Genomic DNA, 11,022 nt, shown 5'->3' on the forward strand with positions numbered 1-11,022 from the left:
TAGCTTTGTGCAATGTCCGAAGTGTTAAGAATGATTATGTCACCTCTGAACATGTAAATTTTAATTATGCACTAACCCTCTAATGAGTTGTTTTGAGTTTGGTGTGGAGGAAGTTTTCAAGGATCAAGAGAGGGAGATGATACGATATGATCAAGGAGAGTGAAAGCTCTAAGCTTGGGAATGCCCCGATGGTTCACCCCTGCATATTTTAAGAAGACTCAAGCGTCTAAGCTTGGGGATGCCCAAGGCATCCCCTTCTTCATCGACAACATTATCGAGTTCCTCCCCGAAACTATATTTTTATTCCATCACATCTTATGTGCTTTGCTTGGAGCGTCGGTTTGTTTTTGTTTTTGTTTTTGTTTGAATAAAATGGATCCTAGCATTCATTGTGTGGGAGAGAGACACGCTCCGTTGTTGCATATGGACAAATATGTCCTTAGGCTTTACTCATAGTATTCATGGCGAAGGTTGAATCTTCTTCGTTAAATTGTTATATGGTTGGAATCGGGAAATGCTACATGTAGTAATTCTAAAATGTCTTGAATAATTTGATACTTGGAAATTGTTGTGCTCATGTTTAAGCTCTTGCATCATACACTTTGCACCCATTAATGAAGAAATACATAGAGCTTGCTAAAATTTGATTTGCATAATTGGTCTCTCTAAAGTCTAGATAATTTCTAGTATTGGTTTGAACAACAAGGAAGACGGTGTAGAGTCTTATAATGTTTACAATATGTCTTTTATGTGAGTTTTGCTGCACCGGTTCATCCTTGTGTTTGTTTCAAATAAACTTGCTAGCCTAAACCTTGTATCGAGAGGGAATACTTCTCATGCATCCAAAATCCTTGAGCCAACCACTATGTCATTTGTGTCCACCATACCTACCTACTACATGGTATTTCTCTTCCATTCCAAAGTAAATTGCTTGAGTGCTACCTTTAAAATTTCTATCCTTTACCTTCGCAATATATAGCTCATGGGACAAATAGCCTAAAAACTATTGTGGTATTGAATATGTACTTATGCACTTTATCTCTTATTAAGTTGCTTGTTGTGCGATAACCATGTTCCTGGGGACGCCATCAACTACCCTTTGTTGAATATCATGTGAGTTTCTATGCATGTCCGTCTTGTCTGAAGTAAGGGAGATTTACCACTCATTTAATGGTTAGAGCATGCATAATGATAGAGAAGAACATTGGGCCGCTAACTAAAGCCATGATCCATGGTGGAAGTTTCAGTTTTGGACATATATCCTCAATCTCATATGAGAACATTAATTGTTGCTACATGCTTATGCATTAAAGAGGAGTCCATTATCTCGTTGTCTATGTTGTCCCGGAATGGATGTCTAAGTTGAGAATAATCAAAAGCGAGAAATCCAATGCGAGCTTTCTCCTTAGACCTTTGTACAGAGCGGCATAGAGGTACCCCTTTGTGACACTTGGTTAAAACATGTGTATTGCGATGATAATCCCGGTAATCCGAGCTAATTAGGACAAGGTGCGGGCACTATTAGTATACTATGCATGAGGCTTGCAACTTGTAAGATATAATTTACATGATACATATGCTTTATTACTACCGTTGACAAAATTGTTTCTTGTTTTCAAAACCAAAGCTCTAGCACAAATATAGCAATCAATGCTTCCTCTGCGAAGGGCCTTTCTTTTACTTTTATGTTGAGTCAGTTCACCTATCTCTCTCTACCTCAAGAAGCAAACACTTGTGTGAACTGTGCCTTGATTCCTACATACTTGCATATTGCACTTGTTATATTACTTTACATTGACAATATCCATGAGATATACATGTTATAAGTTGAAAGCAACCGCTGAAACTTAATCTTCCTTTGTGTTGCTTCAATACCTTTACTTTGATTTATTGCTTTATGAGTTAACTCTTATGCAAGACTTATTGATGCTTGTCTTGAAAGTACTATTCATGAAAAGTCTTTGCTTTATGATTCAGCTTGTTTACTCATGTCATTACCATAGTTTTGATCGCTGCATTCATTACATATGCTTACAATAGTATGATCAAGGTTATGATGACATGTCACTCCGGAAATTATCTTTGTTATCGTTTACTCGCTCGGGACGAGCGAGAACTAAGCTTGGGGATGCCGATACGTCTCCGACGTATCGATAATTTCTTATGTTCCATGCCACATTATTGATGATATCTACATGTTTTATGCATACTTTATGTCATATTTATGCATTTTCTGGCACTAACCTATTAACGAGATGCCGAATAGCCAGTTGTTGTTTTCTGTTGTTTTTGGTTTCAGAAATCCTAGTAAGGAAATATTCTCGGAATTGGATGAAATCAACGCCCAGGGGCCTATTTTGCCACGAAGCTTCCAGAAGACCGAAAGGGAAACGAAGTGGGGCCACGAGACGCCGCCACAACAGGGCGGCGCGGCCTGGGCCTTGGCTGCGCGGCCCTGGCGTGTGGGGCCCTCGTGTGCCCCCCTGACTTGCCCTTCCGCCTACATATAGTCTTCGTCGCGAAACCCCCAGTACCGAGAGCCACGATACGGAAAACCTTCCAGAGACGCCGCCGCCGCCAATCCCATCTCGGGGGATTCAGGAGATCGCCTCCGGCACCCTGCCGGAGAGGGGAATCATCTCCCGGAGGACTCTTCACCGCCATGGTCACCTCCGGAGTGATGAGTGAGTAGTTCACCTCTGGACTATGGGTCCATATCAGTAGCTAGATGGTCGTCTTCTCCTTATGTGCTTCTTTGTCGGATCTTGTGAGCTGCCTAACATGATCAAGATCATCTATCTGTAATGCTATATGTTGTGTTTGTTGGGATCCGATGGATAGAGAATATTATGTTATGTTGATTATCAATCTATTACCTATGTGTTGTTTATGATCTTGCATGATCTCCGTTATTAGTAGAGGCTCTGGCCAAGTTTTTACTCTTAACTCAAAGAGGGAGTATTTATGCTCGATAGTGGGTTCATGCCTCCATTAAATCTGGGACGATGACGTAAAGTTCTAAGGTTGTGGATGTGTCGTTGCCACTAGGGATAAAACATTGATGCTATGTCCGAGGATGTAGTTATTGATTACATTACGCACCATACTTAATGCAATTGTCTCGTTGTTTGCAACTTAATACTCGGAAGGGGTTCGGATGATAACCTCGAAGGTGGACTTTTTAGGCATAGATGCATGTCGGATAACAGATCTATGTACTTTGTCGTAATGCCCAATTAAATCTCACTATACTCATCATATCATGTATGTGCATGGTCATGCCCTCTCTATTTGTCAATTGCCCAACCGTAATTTGTTCACCCAACATGCTATTTATCTTATGGGAGAGACACCTCTAGTGAACTGTGGACCCCGGTCCTATTCTTTACATCGAATACAATCTACTGCAATACTTGTTCTACTCGTTTTCCGCAAACAATCATCATCCACACTATACATCTAATCCTTTGCTACAGACAAGCCGGTGAGATTGACAACCTCACTGTTACGTTGGGGCAAAGTACTTTGGTTGTGTTGTGCAGGTTCCACGTTGGCGCCGGAATCCCTGGTGTTGCGCCGCACTACATCCCGTCGCCATCAACCTTCGACGTGCTTCTTGGCTCCTCCTGGTTCGATAAACCTTGGTTTCTTTCTGAGGAAAAACTTGCTACTGTACGCATCACACCTTCCTCTTGGGGTTCCCAACGGACGTGTCGACTGCACGCATCAACGACCAATTCTGGGGAAAGATTGGTCATCATGTTCGGTCCATTGAAATATACAAATCTTCCTCCCATCCAAGGCAACAATAACCCCAACAGCGTAACGTGTTTTCCCAATATCATTGTAATACTTTTTTAGTAAATGTGTCAAAACTATGCAAACAAAGTGACAACATTTGGGAAATTTCAATGCAACAAAAAAGTGAGCTTGCAACAATTTCCCACTGGTCACAACAAAACCATCCGTCGAAGCAAAGTCCATGAGAACAAAAAAGAACTATTGCAACATGGGAGGCAAATATTTGTAGCACTTCACAAGAACCTTAGAGACATTTTAAGGTAATAGCAACGAACAAAGTCATCATAGCATCTCGCTTGGGAGTTCGCGACAAGACTAGCATGGGCTTGTAGCATTTTGAACACACACATGCAACATACATATATCCACGAAAAATCAAATTTGTGATAGACGCCCTAACCGCCACATCATTGTGTGTGTGCTTCATAACAAAACACATGCGAGTTTGTAGCAATCTGGACACACATATGCAACATAAAAAATCCAAGGAAACCTAACCCTGTGTTGGAGCGTCAACCTCACTGAGATTTGCGCTTGCCATTCCCCTCAAGTATAACCTTTCCCTAATCAAGGAGTATCAACGATTTATCTAATTGTTGGAGAATTGAACTAACTCACACTTATGGAGACTTCAACAATTTTTTTGACTCTATGGTTGGAGGAGAGAGGGAGAGGGATTTAGCATGCACACATTAAAAAAGACAATTTTACTCGAGGGTAGCTAGCTGGTGGGCTAGAGATTAGTAAAGGTAACCAATTGATTTTTTTATATTATGAATAGTAAATAGTAATACATTGTTCTGCAGAAGCAAACCGTCCTTGTTTGCACGACAATATTTTATTTTGGAATATTTGTATTTTATCATATTTGTCCTATAGTGGGTCTCGGGGCAATTTGCAACCGGTTTCCTATTAGTGCGCCAACTCGCTATCTTAGTGTTTTCCATCTCCATTTAATCCTTGTGCAGTGAGCTAACTATTTACATTATACATTTAAAAGAAAGATTGTCATGAAGAAAATATGTTTTACTGTAGGGAAGTCGACCCTTTTGAACTTAGCTGATTCTCATTATTTTTGACATGTTGAACTTAGCTTAAGGGACCTGAAATGTTGTCATGACTCATGAGTCCCAAAAATCATCAAAACAGGGGTAGAAAGCTAGACGCTTGATCGAAAGTGTGGATTAAAGATCCGACGGTGGAAATCGAGAGAGTAGCCTGTGAACTGGACAAAATTATCCCCAATCCCCTAAACCCTCCCTCTCCACTCGCCATCATCCACCTCCACAGTCCATCAATGGCCTTCTCCCCCGCCCTCCATCTCCATCTCCACCATCCGCCTCGCCTCCACCACCTCTTCCTCTCCTCCAGCCCCCTTTCCTCCTCCTCCGCTCAGTATCCATGGCTCTCCGCCTGGTCCCGGCCCCGCCGCGGCCTCGGCCCGCCCGCCCCCGCGCTCGACCTTCGCCCGGAGCCATCCCCCACCTCCGACTCCGACGACGAGGACTCCGTCGGTACCAGCCGCCACTCCGGACGCTCCACAATGTCTCTCATCCTCCAACGGCTCCAGCGCGCGGGCTACTCACCCGAGGCCCAGACCGCCTCCCAGCACCCGCGGCGGGGCTCCGTGGAGGACGTCTTCCGCGCGGACGATGGCGTGCTTCCGAACGCCCGCGGTGGGTTCGACGACGACGCGGAGTCCTCGCTCGTGGACGCGCGCTTCCCGTGGGAGCGCCCGATGCCGCCGCCCGAGGCGGCGGCGCGAGCCGCCAGGTCGCCGGCGTGGATGGCGGAGCTTACGCTGCCTGAACCCGAGCTTCGGCGCCTGCGCCACGCGGCGATGAGGATCAAGTCCAAGACCCAGGTGGGCGGCGCTGGGGTCACGCGGGAGATCGTGGCGAAGATCAAGGACAAGTGGAGGACAGATGAGGTTGTCAGGGTCAAGGTCAACGGCACGCCTGCGCTTAACATGCGCCTCTTCCACGAAATAATCGAGGTGTGTATCAGAATTTTCCAGAATCGCCTAGCTTGCATCGAATATGCCTTTGGTAGTAGTTTAGCTTGAATTCGTCTTTGGTCGAAATGCTTGATGATTGCTGTTACAGTTCATACTATTTCAGTAGTTCACTAATACTTGAGGTGTGTAGTGACTTGAGACCCGTATCAATGTCCAGGATTAAAATCATTTCTAGGATTTAACTGAGTTAAAGATTAGCTGACTACTTCTATAGTTGAGTTTGGGTCATGTCCAACTCATTTTTAGGAGTGTAGTTCTTGCAATCTAATATCTGTTTTCTCCACTGATTCTGATTAGAGAAAAACAGGGGGGTTGGTAATATGGAGGTCAGGAACTTCTGTTTCTCTATACAGGGGAGTAGCCTATGATGTACCTGAGACCACCAAGGGAACAAATAGGACTTGGCAGGCTCTTGGTACTAAGTCGTCAACTAAAGTGCCTCCTATCCCTACCTTGCTACCTAATGAGAATGTAAATGGCATGGAAGATGGCAATGGAGCTTTGATATCTAATGCTGAGAAAGAAGAAATAGTTGAATCAGTCCCGGAAATCATATATGAAGAAGAAATTGACAGGCTGTTGGATGAGCTCGGCCCGAGATACAGTGACTGGCCTGGATCCAATCCATTGCCAGTAGATGCAGATCTGCTTCCTGCAACTGTTCCAGGCTACAAACCCCCTTTCAGAGTTCTGCCATATGGAGTACGTCGATCTCTCAGCCGGAAGGATACTACCAATTTACGACGTCTTGGTCGTGGACTGCCTCCTCACTTTGCTCTCGGTACCTTATTATGTCGTTTTAGTTAACTCTTTATTTTCTTTGTCAATTTTTTTACCATCTTTTGGTAATGTTTCCTCCCTACTGATGAATGTTAGGCCGAAGCAGACAACTCCAAGGATTGGCAGCTGCTATGGTGAAGTTATGGGAGAGAAGTTCCATTGCAAAAATTGCTTTGAAAAGAGGAGTGCAGCTTACTACCAGTGAGAGGATGGCTGAAGATATCAAAGTAACTATAGAAACTCTTTCTTATTGGCAAATTTGTCAGTTTCTTATTCAAATTTAATATAGGGAAAGCTCCTTGACATTAATAAGAAATATTCAATGGTTACTGGGAACCACATAATACAAATTCTTATGTGCAACTGAAACACTGCCACTCATCATTCGCAGATATTACAACTATTTTGTGCACCTTGAGGCCTGAAGTCTGTATCCCATTTCTCACATTGCTATTTGAATATTTCTTAGGAATGATTTTCTACGCTCCCAAGCTATGTATTTTTTTTTAGGAATCCATAGATTTTAGAGATGCCTTATGAATGTTAAGTTGAGAACCATGGAATCTGGGATCAAATCATTAACATTTCCAGTAAAAAACATAACCAAGAGCACATGCAATCAACATTTTAAAGCCCCACCAGTAATGTGCATCGAAGTGTACAGGTTTGTCAGATGAAAATGATAGCACAAATATGGTTCTTTATGTGAAAGTCTGCCTTTTGTTGCACTCTTCACATAATGATATACCTATGCTGTTTCTCCAAGATTGGCATTTCCTTTAAATATTTCATGACAAACTTTCTCTTGTTTGGTACTCCTTATGTCCCCAGATATAGCACACTTTATTTTTCACGGTCTTTAATGCACGACTTTGACCACTAATATATTACAACATGCTTTTATTTCATATATCTCTATACTAATTTTATGGAGAAATTATAAGTAGAAATCATAGTCAAAGTTGTAAGTCGTTGACCAGCGAAAATCAAGGACACCTTATATTTTGGGACATAGGGAGTATTATTAAGTTTTTGGTGCTTTGCTTAAGATTCCAACTTTGGTCAGGTGCTGCTGAGAGATGCCCTTTGAACTTGTCGATTGGTAGGCTAAGATGCCTCTTTTACTACTTCCATACATATCTGGATGTTCGATTTTCAGAAGGTTCCTTATAGTTCATAATGTGAGAGAGTTCATGTTTTACTCGTGGTTGATGGTAGTAATTAGTTGAGCAAAGAGTATTATTCTGGTGATCGAAGGGAAGGCATGGACTGGATCACTAGAGTTATAGTTCCACTTGTGGTGGACATTATTTATTTTTTCGAGAAAACACATAGAGATCTTTGCATTTCATTGAAAATGTACGGTTTGTTACACATCTCCTAGGAGGTGGCCATTATGACTGCCTTGGTAATGTGAGCTGGGACTGGAGGTAGAGTAGGATGGAATATTCTGATGGCGGAGGTACCTAAAACTGAAGCTATGCATCATAAAACTATAGAAGCAACATAAGCAGATCATGCATATCCTATTGCCCATGATATGTTTCAGGCTTGGCTTCCTCTATACGGATTATTTTCCCTTTACTTTTACCTGCATACAACTGACATATCCTGTATATTTGAACCCAAACCTATAGAGAAAGTTTATCCAGTATAATTGGGCAGTCTCTGTTTGAAATAGGAGAGCCTTAAACTTTATCGAACTTTTCACCATTTCGTTTCTTCTATTTGTAACTAGTTCATGTTCTTTTGGTCTGTACCAGAAATTAACAGGTGGGGTAATGCTTTCAAGGAACAATGACTTCGTAGTCTTCTACAGAGGGAAAGATTTCTTGTCCACCGAACTTGCAGATGCGCTGCTGGAGAGGGAAAAATCAATGAATTCCCTACTAGATGAGGAGCAAGCACGGCTAAATCCAAGACTATCTTTTGCTTCCAGCACTGAGGCATTTGTAGAGGCCACTGTGGCTGGTACTCTTGGAGAGACTCTTGAAGCTAACTCTAAATATGGAAATGAACTGGATGAAAATCACACGGACAAGATGACAAGAACTGTAGAAGCTGCAAAACATGCTGATCTTGTAAGGAAGTTAGAGTGGAAGCTTGCAATCGTAAGTGAAAAGTCTTTGGAATTGGAATAGTAAGATCACTTTGCTAGGTTCTCTTGTGAACAAACGATTTCCTGTACAAAGAATATCATTCTTATTCATCCTACCATAAATCCATATTCTCTTAATTAATTTAGCAGCATACATGGAAATCATCATACTACAATGCTAGTTCAATAATATTTGGTAAAAATCTACCTTGTAAACTTTCACTGAAGTGTACCTACATAGCGGACCTATTTTCTTTTTCCAAGCGAAGAGCACAATTTTAGTGCCATATGCATCTATTCAACTAAGCTAATGTGATTCAGATCTTGCATCACATGTAATGCACTGAAGATCCAATTTATGATGTATGAACTGAATTAATTTCAATTTATTTCTACGCAGGCAGAGAAAAGGATAGGAAAAGCTCAAAGAGTGCTTGGAAAAGTCGAGTTAGGCTTGAAGCCAACTGAAGATACCAAACCACCCGAAATAATAACAGATGAAGAGAGGTTCATGTTCCGGAAACTTGGTCTAAGAATGAAGGCATTTCTGCTCCTTGGTAAAATCTACTTGAAAGTTTAGCCGCACTTATTTTCTTTGATCCTATAGTACTGCAATTTTTATTTTATACTTACATCAGCAATAGCCTTTTCCTTGCAATTCTGTTCCTTTTTTGAATGATCAGTATGTATTTCGCTCTAATTTGCTCATCTATTTCAGTAGAATGTGATCTAGTGTCCTCAGATAGTCCTTATAGTCGCGTTTCAACTTCAGATACATTCTTTAATTGAACTGTATTTACCACTTCCAGGAAGAAGAGGAGTTTTTGATGGCACAGTTGAAAATATGCACTTGCACTGGAAATACAGGGAACTGGTGAAAATACTAGTGAAAGCAAAGTCTTTTGCAGATGTCAAGAGGACAGCGCTGTCACTTGAAGTCGAGAGTGGGGGTGTTTTAGTTTCTGTGGACAAGGTCTCCAAAGGCTATGCCATTGTTGTGTTTCGTGGGAAGGACTATAGACGACCTTCCATGCTACGGCCCAAGAATCTTTTGTCAAAGAGAAAGGCCTTAGCTCGGTCCATTGAGCTACAGAGAATGGAGGTACTGCTTGATTCTTGGATGGTTGGGGATGTTTTACTAAAAAATCAACCTGCATTATAAATTTCGGCAATAAAAAAACCTGTTCTTGTTAGAGATTCTGTAAATGTAACTCCATGTCTTCTGGAAAGCAAAATTTCATTATTTTTCCAAAATGATGCTATAATGGACCTTCCTTGACCGGTATTGGTACACCTTCATTTATCGAATCTTTTTGTTCACAAACATGATTATTTTTTCTTCGTGACAGGGTCTCAGTCGTCACATTGGGAAGCTAAATAGAAGGGTGAATCAACTGAGATTTGAACTGGTACGTACAGTATCTGACAGATTCAGTTTGCCAAAATCTTCATGTTCCAGATGCATGCGATGACAAACATTCACTATTTTCAGGTCCAAATTGAAAAAGTCAAGGACCAAGGAGACGAGGAGCTTTACGCCAGACTAGATTCTGCGTATTCGAGCGAGGATGAAGATGTAGAGGTTAGTGCATTTGATTATTTGACCCCCTTTGCCAATTGGTTCTTGAAAACCTGTAACCTGACACCCTTTGTCTTTGTAGGATGAGGATGATGAGTCTTATCTCAGGAGCTTTGACAACCTGGCTGTCGGATCCACTGCTGAGGTTGACGATGATTCTAGTTACGATGAGGATGATGATTCTGCTGAAGATAATGGTGACTACAGCGAAGAGGATGAAGATGTCGGCGGTGAAGAGGATACTGAAGGTTCTGACTATGAAGATGACGCCGGCGAGGACGAAGACCTCGAGCCCTCTGTAATTTCTGCTGTTAGTTTTTGCGGTGACATGGGTTCGGATTGTTCTGACGGTGACCTAGGAAGTAAATCAGAGGGGAGTAGTGATGCAGATGACATTAGAAACTCATCAGCAGACAGGGAAGACCTCATATAGCTGGAGCTTCGTGCACAGCGAGTAAATAACCATTTCATTCATTTGGTCTGGTTCATCAACACCCTCACATTTCCATGTTACGGCTTTCAGCGGCGCAATATGAATTTCCTGTGGGCCTGATGCCCTGATTAGGTTGCGTCTTGGCGACGCCTGACGCGGCGCATCTCACGGCCGACGGTCCCCTGCTCCGGCGGCCCAAGAGCGGATAAACAAAGCAATGGATCCTGCATGAACACCGTGACATGTCCCTTCTCCACGCACGCCAACGAAATGCAAATGTCCCCTGGGAACCGCAGGCGGCAGGAGCTTAGAGC

The 11,022-nt window shown here is 42.4% G+C and overlaps 1 protein-coding gene across 1 annotated transcript in view; it reads left to right on the forward strand.

Annotated features, from left to right (window-relative positions):
- The window catches only part of LOC124696013 (CRM-domain containing factor CFM3, chloroplastic/mitochondrial-like), a 42,131-nt gene extending 31,382 nt beyond the window's left edge, over positions 1 to 10,749 (forward strand). The window contains exons 2-10 of the mRNA XM_047228806.1: positions 4,992 to 5,797; positions 6,116 to 6,599; positions 6,695 to 6,825; positions 8,362 to 8,709; positions 9,097 to 9,253; positions 9,506 to 9,798; positions 10,046 to 10,105; positions 10,189 to 10,278; positions 10,358 to 10,749. Coding sequence (XP_047084762.1) covers positions 4,992 to 5,797; positions 6,116 to 6,599; positions 6,695 to 6,825; positions 8,362 to 8,709; positions 9,097 to 9,253; positions 9,506 to 9,798; positions 10,046 to 10,105; positions 10,189 to 10,278; positions 10,358 to 10,708 — 2,720 coding nt within the window. The 3' untranslated portion in view covers positions 10,709 to 10,749. The remainder of the gene's footprint in view (positions 1 to 4,991; positions 5,798 to 6,115; positions 6,600 to 6,694; positions 6,826 to 8,361; positions 8,710 to 9,096; positions 9,254 to 9,505; positions 9,799 to 10,045; positions 10,106 to 10,188; positions 10,279 to 10,357) is intronic.
- The last annotated feature ends 273 nt before the right edge of the window (positions 10,750 to 11,022 follow it).

This window comes from Lolium rigidum, chromosome 3 (assembly GCF_022539505.1).
Source record: "Lolium rigidum isolate FL_2022 chromosome 3, APGP_CSIRO_Lrig_0.1, whole genome shotgun sequence".
Lineage (NCBI taxonomy): Eukaryota > Viridiplantae > Streptophyta > Magnoliopsida > Poales > Poaceae > Lolium > Lolium rigidum.